This window comes from Aplysia californica, unplaced genomic scaffold (assembly GCF_000002075.1).
Source record: "Aplysia californica isolate F4 #8 unplaced genomic scaffold, AplCal3.0 scaffold00030, whole genome shotgun sequence".
Classification (NCBI taxonomy): Eukaryota; Metazoa; Mollusca; class Gastropoda; order Aplysiida; family Aplysiidae; genus Aplysia; species Aplysia californica.
Genome location: NW_004797300.1, coordinates 1,776,536 through 1,786,479, shown reverse-complemented (window position 1 = coordinate 1,786,479; position 9,944 = coordinate 1,776,536). Strand labels below are relative to the sequence as shown.

Here is a 9,944-nt window from a genome sequence, read left to right as displayed (position 1 = left end):
AAGAAGAAGAAGAAGAAGAAGAAGAAGAAGAAGAAGAAGAAGAAGAAGAAGAAAAAGAAGAAGAACAAGAACAAGAACAAGAACAAGACCACTTCTATCGCACCCACTCCTTGGTGGCTCCAGGCGCATAGCAATAAAATAAGATGTAAATCAACATTTCATAGACTGGCAAATTCGACATACAACAATTCTTTCGAATACAATGTACATGTACACCCGTAATCTAAAACATACACAAACCGACAATTACTGTGGCTACTGATCACACTTGATGTTGGAGGAAGAGTCAGACTAGTTAATAAAACGGGATGTTAAATAGTGTGATTTTAGAACAAATTTAAATAAGGCCAGAGCAGGCGCCTCTCTTGAATGCAGTGTGGGTGTACGAAGATAAAAAGCCTTCTCAGCTTGGGAAAAAAATGTGTTTTGATATAACGCGTTTTGTAACAAAGCCTTTCTTGTCAAGAAGCATGTTTACTCAGCGGGCTTGCGAACCTATGATGACAAAGCTGTTTGTGACATGCATAATATACATTGTGAGAATGTGATAATATGATTCTGCACTCATCTAGTCTAAGAGGTCAGTGACCTTTCCAGCCCACCAATTAAGTCTTTCTAGCATCAGTTGAAACTCTATCATTTGTTAGAAATAAATAATAAGATGCAAGCACATTATGATATTATGTGTGTACGTCCATATATGTATGTGGAAGAGAAAACGAAAGTGTGAAACAGTGTACGAGAGGGGGGGGGGTTCAATAGGTCTTTGGTCTCGGTATGAAGGAATAATGGTAGAGTAATGAAATTTCGCCAGCCTTAAGACAATTTCTTTGGAACACACCGTGCTAATTTACTGGAAAATCTGACAATAGTAAGGCACTAGTCAGCGTCCTCAATGAAACCATGCACAACAACGATTGGCTTTTCTTTGCTGAAGCTGTGCCATGGAGCCTGTTGAATATCGCTCAGTTATCAAGTTTTTTCAGAAAATGCTCCAAGTTTGTGGGGACAAATGTCCTCGTTTTAATGCTGTGAAATACTGGGTAAGAAAATTCAAATCTGGATTCATATTGGTGATGGAAGAGGATCGTGAAGGGCGCCCATCCTTTGTGGTAACTGCAGAGAATGTATCCATAGGGAAGAAACTGGTTTTACAAGAACGACGTATAACTGTTAAACAGCTCTCACATGAAACAGGAATCAGTGTAGGGTCAGTTGAAACGATTCTCCCAGACCATCTTAACATGAATAAGGGGTCGGCGTGGTGGGTACCCCGCCTTTTGACAAGTGAGCAAAAGAAGCAGAGGGTTGAGTCATGCAAAACTCTCCTTCGAATTGGGTCCAATGACACAAATTTCTTTAAAAACATGGTGACTATGGATGAAACATGGATTCAACACAAAAATGTCCTCCATGCAATGGACAACCCCCTCTTCCCCCTCACCAAAGAAAGCAAAGGTAACACTGTGAAGTGGAAAGGTCATTCTGTCGTGTTTCTGGGATTGTGAAGGTATCATTATGACTGACTTCCTGGAAAATGGAAAAACAATCACGGGGGACTACCACTCGGGTTTGATAATAAAATTGTGGGTCGAATTGGTCAGAAAAAGGTGTGGAAAACTCCGTAATAAGGTCCTCCTACTGCATGACAATGCCCCTGCGCACAGGGCACAGCAAGCAGTCCAGACAGCAGAACAGTGCGGCTTTGGAATCCTGCCACACCCCGCTCATTCACCAGACCTAGCCATTTCAAACTTTTTTCTTTCCTAATCTAAAACAAAATCACTCAAAGGACGTCGTTCCCATGACAACGAGGGCGCCATTAAAGCTTTCGAAAACTGGTTTGGGACCCATTCTGGGTCATATTTCTCTCAGGGACTTTTGAACGTCAAAGACAGGTGGCAGAAATGTGTAACTCGGAACGGCGACTATGTAGAAAAATTAAAGTATGTGTGCCAAGTTACAAAGCTCTATCTTTATTCCTTCATATTTATACCAACGTCCTCTTGAACCCCCATCGGATTAACAAATTATGTGTATGGGTGTGAGTGCATGTGTGGGCTTGTTTCTCTCTCTTTCTCTCTCTCTCTCTCTCTCTCTCTCTCTCTCTCTCTCTCTCTCTCTCTCTCTCTCTCTCTCTCTCTCTCTCTCTCTCTCTCTCTCTCTCTCTCTCTATATATATATATATCGCTCTCGCTCTCTCTCTCGCTCTCTCTCTCTCTCACACACACACACACACACACACACACACACACACACACACACACACACACACACACACACAAACACCAAACCAATATGCCAACATCTTGACGAAAACTCCACCAAGGGGCCGGACTAGTGCTGGGCGGCTAGGTTCCCGATTATTGAAAGCTAGGAATCGTAGGAATCGACTCCGAACCCAATTACTTACTTTCTAATGATGTGTTTTCTTCCGGTGGTTATCTGTTTGGCTCCGAACCTCTTCAGGATTTAGGGTAACCTTGATTTCGGAACATTACGAAGTATCAAATTTAAAAAAAAAATACATTCTTTAAAATAAAAAGACTTATTTACTGTTTAGATGTAGAAAGAGTTTTACGGGACTTGGAGCGCAATAGGTCATATAAGTGCCGAAGATTAGAGGTGTTACAAGAGAGTAACAAACACAAAAAGAAGGAGGAGAGATCAGGATGACATATGTTTGATAGGAAAGAAGAAGCAAACCACACTAGAGCACCCGCTAACCACCAACTGATTTTACTGATTAAAGATTAAACCGTTGGTTTACGTAAAAAGGAGTCGGAACTTTTCTTCCGTAGCATTAATCATGGGAATCGGTTCAGGAATCGATTCTTCGCCCAGCTCAACTGGAGACTCTTGAAAACTGATTTTTTTAAAAACAACCAACTAACAGGTAGATCCGCGACTCTGAGAAGGGTGCTTCTTGCATGGGTCACCACCTCCTTTGCTGCTGTTGTTCTATTTGTTTTTCTCTCCAGAAGGACCTCCTTTGTTTTGTTACCACCACCCCCCCCCCCTCTTATTTTTCCCCAAAAGTATTTAGTTGTACGCCCCCCCCCCCCCTTTTATTTTGTTTTTAAATAAATTTTTCCGGGGCCCCCCCCCTTTAAATTTTTAATTGGACCCCCCCCCCCCCCCCCCCGCCAAAAAAAAACAACAAACCCCCCGGGGGGGTGTTACCCCCCCCCTCCCCCCCCCCCCCCCCCCCCACACACACACATACACACACTCACACGTGTTACTGTAAACCCCCCCCCTTCCTCTTTTTTCCCGAATAATAATTATAACTTCACCGAAATGCTGGCCTCGGTATGACACGATCAGTTCATCGTGCGATTACAAACCCCGTCATTTAGAACGTGATGTGGGCGTAATGTGGTCCCTTGACACAGCTATAAATACGTGACTGCAGAGACTGGAGCAAGACGCGTTAAAATTCCAGCCAGTTTGTCCTATCAAAGACAATAGAAGTAAGGAAACAAATAGGTGATTCGTGTACGCTTTTGTAAAAGGAAGGCAAGGCAAACACTGTTGTAAGGTGTCATTTACATTGCTTTCTCATTGTTCTCTCAAAGAGGAAGGTTCGTGAATGTTGTAGCCTTCAGCTGTAATGCCGTGGACATTTATGAATGTGTTTTTTGTAAAGCGTATCCAGTTTTTACTGATTGTATTCCTTTGAAACATTTTCCTCGATGATTTTTTAAAAATACATCCCTAGGGAAACGTATTAGATCTGTACACTTTATTACTGGTAAAGGAACACAGATGCAGTTTGCATCTTTTCGTTTCCTTAAGTTTGATTTCTTTTAACGTTTTCGTATTCACCACTTCACTGTACTAACTGTACATGAAGATATTCAACTTAATAGTTTTACTTGTAGTGATCCATTCTTGATATTTTAAAACTAAGTTTTAATGTCAAGATCGCAAATCTGTTTCTATTTGACCCCCCACAAGACAACAGCAATATTAACTCTGCAAGGACGTAGTGGACACATCTGCCCGACCAGCAGCAGACCAAACTCCATGTTTCTGGACATTTCTAACAACCATGAACAAATCTAAAAAGCGGATTTGCTTAGCTCATAATACGTGTGTTATTGCTGATCTTTTAAAATTTCAAATAAAGGAAACAGAAGTGAAGAGTTTGAAAGAATGACGGAGAAATGCTCCTTTCGGAAAATGCCCTAAAGACATCTCGTCTGCAAGCATTGTCAAAAATACGTCCTCAAAGAGTTAAAGAGATTACTCAATATGACAAACACTTGCAGCACTGTGATGGACAAGATTGTTTTTCTAGTTTCATGATAAACCGCAGCAGCTGGTGGTTGGAGGAGGCAACTGGTAGGATTTCTTTCTTTCCTTTCTCTGTAAGTTTATATCTGGACGTTTATCCTACCTTTTCACTACTAAACCGTTATCCTTTTGTCCATGTGCTGTTCTTTACTCAAAGACGAAGTGTAGACTTTGTATTATTTGAGTGTGTGAGTAGTGATCGCCCCACAAGAAGCAGCCTTCTTTTCAGCTCTCACTTTCTATGTGGTTTTCGGTGATTTTTTTGGTGGTATTTGTTTTGTGAACCTGGAAATTTCTTAGATGACTGTGTGTGTGATGAAATGGAGCATATTTTGGGCATAAAATTATATCAGAAAAATGAAGTTTACCGTTATACAATATAGCAATCTGATCTGGAATACGATTCTCAGTACAGCCGTTTTTGTGATTCTATTGTTTAATGCAGTTGGGTTTTTTTCAGTACCTCATATTGTGTCAAAAGAGTTTGTTCTGATAGCTAAGAAGCAAACCTCTTTTATGATGATCTAGATTGTGTTAGTATGGGCATAAAATATGACCAAATTTTAAAAGCATCTCATTTTCTTTGGAAGATTTCTATAAGTAATGTGCTTCTGACTTATTCAGAGAGTGGGGTGTTAAAGTATGTCTACGGCTCAGCATGTGATGTTGCTCATGCAACAAAGAAACTCGTGAGAAAAAGGGATACAATTGCTCCAAGGAACAGCTGCATCTTAAAACAATGTTAGAACAATTTATTAGATCAGAATTACTGATCAGTTGGAATAATATTCATTTTAGTTTATTCGTCTTGTCGGAATTTCATGGAGCTTGTCGCCAATGTATTGGCCCTCACTGGCAAGGTTGAGGACAAACAAGGTAGGGGTAGACTCAGAGCAAACTTCTTGGGAAAGATCAACATAATGTAGCTTTTCTGAGAGCATCCGAGCAGAGGAATGAATGGAGAACCATGATCGCTGAGGATTGCCTCAGATCTGACACTTTATGAAGATGATGGTGATAGTGTCACCAATGTATTTCTTGTTATTTTTTTCATTTCAGATCAAACAGACATCGATATCTAGAGCCAAGAGCTGAAGATCATTTTCACCTGCTTTATCGCCAGATTCTGACTAAGAAAATGGGGGCCAACAACTCCAGCTTACACCACCTGAGAACTATACCCCAGAGACTTCAGTATTTCAGTGAGAATTGTCCAGACAATGAAATGTTTGTCTTCTATACCAGTAAAGAACGCACAGCCTTCACATCCAAACAGGTGTACGATCTGGCAAGTCGTTTTGCTTGGTGGTTACACCAGCAAGGATTCCAACGATATGACGTCATTGCCAATACTTTACCAAATTCTCCAGAGCGGCTAATCACAGACCTGGGGATTATGTTTGCGGGTTGCACGGCGCTAAACGGACAGGTGAGATTTTTCATTCATCATCATCATCATCTTCATCATCATCATCATCATCATCTTCATCATCATCACCATCATCATCATCATCATCTTCATCATCATCATCATCATCATCATCATCATCATCATCATCATCATCATCATCGTCATCATCAAATGAAAGCGTTCAGTGGTGCTCTTTAAACAATCGAATGGTAAAGACAGATGTCCCAGAGCTGACGGTAAATGGACAGAATATTCAAAGATGTCAGAAGATGCGGTATCTGGGAGTGGTTTTGGATCGCTGTCTATCCTTCAAAGATCACATAGGTGGTGTTGTGGAAAGGGCAAAGAATGGCTTGAATTCAGTGAAGGTCATGGCGGCTTCGGGAATAGAACAAAGGCTACTGCTTCTTAATGTATCAGTAGCTGGTCTTGGCAGTAATTGATAATGGGCTCTGAGTATTGACCTTGACAAAAACCCAACTGGACAAGTTGGATCGACTTCAAAATGAAGCCATACGCATCATACTAGGCTGCACCAGGGATACGCCAATTATCTGTATGAGGCATGTATTGGGCCTCATGTCAGTGGGAAAAAGACACAAAGTGGCTCAGGTCACGGCGTACATGAGGGTGGCGGCTGATAAGCAACACCCACTTCACGAAGCCATTGGAGTAATCAAGGGAAATCGCCTAAAATGAGGACCTTCTAGGATGGCTGAGGCTGAAAACATCATCAAGGAAGTCTGCCCACTGGAAGATATAAAGCGGGGTGAAGGATGGATAAAGATGAATGAGAGATAGCAGGGAGATTTTGGGAAGGTAGTGATTACGCTGAACAGAGAATGTAGAGAGTGGTCACAGGGGGCGACAGATGCTGAGATACGACGGGTGATTGAAGAAAACTCACGGCACAGAGATGTGGTTGTATACACGGATGGATCTGTTAATCGAGGGGAAAATCTGGATGGGGCTTCTCAGAAAGAGTGAGTGGCAGATTGGTGCAGGAACAGCAGAGAGCATACGACATGACAACATCTAGCATGAGAATGGAGATAGAGGCAATCACTCAGGCTCTCAAGTGGGTCACAACAGCTCTACAAGCACATGTGATCTTTGTCACCGACTTTCAGAGCACTCTGAGGAAGATTGAGAGTGGAAACCTTAGAGCAGAATGGACAGAGCTCCTGAAGAAGACATCACTGAAAAAGATCACGCGGATGTCCACCCCGGGCCATGCAGGAGTCAAGGGCAATGAGCGGGCTGATGAGCTCGTTGGGAAAGCAAGACCAGAAGGGAAACTGTGCCCTGATAAACCTGGCATTGTACGTTCAGTCAGGGAAAAACGAGAAAAAGAACAAGAAGAGTCGGAATACCATCATCATGAGAGACTCCGTGAGCTTGAAATAGGATGGGGCGCCTGCAGAAGTTCAAGACTTAGTGGGAGGAGTAGAAGGCTATGGAATCAACCATTACTTGGAACCGTCAGCATCTACACACTTCGAGATGTCATATGCTTCTTCAGTGGACGGAGTACTTATGGGAATGCCCCTTGTGCAGTGATGTCGGTCCTTCACACAGGTAAACAAGTAAACAAGTAGCGTTCTCTCTTAACCGCGTTTCTCCAAATCTCGTCCTCAGATACTTCTGGCAGACGGAGAAGATTTCTTCTCTTCTGCTGTAACTAGTCGCTGCAAAGCTGTCATCGTCTGCCCACGAGAGAACGAACCGGCTTGGAGACTTTTAAAAAGTGACGTCACAGGAAGCATCTCGGGATTGTTTGCTGACATGTCATGTAGCCGATCCCAAGACCTGACGTCCGCTATTCTTGTGTCCAGGGGCAAAGACAAGTAAGATTAGGTCTAACAGTTAATGTCTCTTTAGAATTTAGATCCCCTCTGCCCTATAGATAGATAGATAGATAGATAGATAGATAGATAGATAGATAGATAGATAGATAGATAGATAGATAGATAGATAGATAGATAGATAGGTAGGTAGGTAGGTAGGTAGGGAGGTAGGCAGGCAGGCAGGCAGGCAGGCAGGCAGGCAGGCAGGCAGGCAGGCAGGCAGGCAGGCAGGCAGGCAGGTAGATAGATAGATAGATAGATAGATAGATAGATAGCAACAAGCTGATCATTCTTTCTCTTTTTTTCCAAAGCCCTGGTTGCGCTGTCTTGGAAGAACTCACTTCTGGTTCTGGTGACACCTACGTAGAGGACGTTGATCCTGATGACGTCTTCATGATCTTCACTACCTCCGGTAGCACAGGATATTCCAAGATGGTGCCCCGAACACATCGCTGGATCTTCGACTCGTGTGATTCCTTCGAAGAGGCTTCCTCGTTTAGCGAACTTCGTAACCACGAAAATGACGCCGCATTCAACGACAGGCCTTTGGGTAAAATTGCCTTTAGTCTATCCCATACAATGTAGGTCATTCGTGCGGGGAACTGCGTGGGGTAGTGGGTGCTGAGAAGAGTGTTAGATTTCATCCTCCCCCCGGGGCAGTGCCACTGACTGTAGTGTCTTTAGGCCATTCCCAAAGGGGTGACATTTCTCGTTCAAGCACAGTAGAAATGAATGGGCTGATTCATGTCACGATCATAACTGTGCCTGATCTACAACAGGGAACTGCTGCCTTTTCTTTCCTAATCCTTACTATTGTCATTTTCCTCTACTTCTTTTGTATGTTTGTCACTCTTGTGACCAGCTATTTCCGGAGTACCTTGATAGTTGAAGCAGACCTTGTGCTGTTGAAGCTAGAGAGGTGAGCAGAATAAGTCTGATTCCCTGTAAAGACTTCTCTGTTGACACCCACCCCTTGGCACTCATATGACCTTATGCAGTTGGGAGGGCCGTAAAACCCTCTACTATAATAATAATTTTTTTTAAAGATTTCATCCTGAGGCATCCTTGACATTAGAAAAAAAAGCAGAAGAAACAAAAAAAAATGCAAAGAAAACAGAAAATGCACAGTACAAAGTAAAATTATACAGTGGAAACCATATATAACAGGCCCTGTAATAACAGGGATTTTTAAAATCCCCGTTTTTTCTACTCTTTGTCTCTATTAAAAGTTATCAGCAATAACAGGGCCTCATCGGAGCCCAACCGGTTATAGTAGGGACAAAGACTTGTTAACAATGTGTAAAAAGTAAGAGAGAGAGAGAGAGAGAGAGAGAGAGAGAGAGAGAGAGAGAGAGAGAGAGAGACAGAGACAGAGACAGACAGACAGACAGACACAGAGAGGGAGACAGAGAGAGAGATAGAGAGAGACAGAGAGAGAGAGAGAGACAGAGAGACAGACAGAGAGACAGAGAGAGAGACAGAGAGACAGAGAGAGAGAGAGAGAGAGAGAGAGAGAGAGAGAGAGAGAGAGAGAGAGAGAGAGAGAGAGAGAGAGAGAGAGGACGATCAGTCGGCCTAGATCTAAGCCTACTTCTTTCATTATGGTCACCAACGATGTCAAGCGCAAGAGAAATTGCCTTTCAATTGACCAAAAATACGAAATAATCCAGACTGTTGACAAAAAGCAAGCTCCCCTGGCAGAGACTGGTCGTCAGTTTGACATTCCACGAGGGTCGATTCTCACCATTATCGAGAATAAAGAGAAGATAGTGGCAGCATACTCCAATGGAAAATTTGCTCAGGATCAAAAGAAGATGAGACTACATGATGCTCTTCTGATGTGGTTTAAGGAGGCAAGGAGACGGTGGCCAAAACCCCTGTTCTTTGGTACTTGTGGCAAGGGAAACTACCCATGAATAAGTACAGCTGGATTAGTCCACAAATGCTTACTTTCCTTGCATTTCTGATTTAACAGGGATCGGATATAACAGGATTTTTTCTCTACTCTCACCATCCTTGTTATATCAGATTTCCACTGTATCTACTTGGTTACTTTCATATTTTTCCTGCTTGGATTCATTTGCCCATACAATTAAGAAGAGGCAACTGAAGTTCGTAGGACAATTGGGTCGACATAATGACCTTGAACATTCGGCTCTCACTGAAAAAACAGAAGGTAAAATAGGAGGAGGAAGATCAAGAATAAGGAAGCTACCCCAAGGAACTTCAAACAGGCAGTGGGAAAAGAGAACGATAGTACAAAATTTTGAGACCACCTGAGCAAAGAAATGAGTGGAGAGCGATGATTGTCTTTGTGTATTTCAGACCTGGGACAAGAAGAAGAAGAAGAAGAAGAAGAAGAAGAAGAAGAAGAAGAAGAAGAAGAA

The 9,944-nt window shown here is 42.5% G+C and overlaps 1 protein-coding gene across 1 annotated transcript in view; it reads left to right on the top strand.

Moving 5' to 3' along the window:
- Positions 1-3,384: 3,384 nt before the first annotated feature.
- LOC101846712 (2-succinylbenzoate--CoA ligase) overlaps positions 3,385-9,944 on the top strand; it is a gene marked incomplete in the record, with an annotated part of 14,148 nt that continues 7,588 nt past the window's right edge. Inside the window, 4 exon segments of the mRNA XM_035973793.1 lie at positions 3,385-3,473; positions 5,359-5,728; positions 7,349-7,557; positions 7,869-8,107. Coding sequence (XP_035829686.1) covers positions 5,438-5,728; positions 7,349-7,557; positions 7,869-8,107 — 739 coding nt within the window.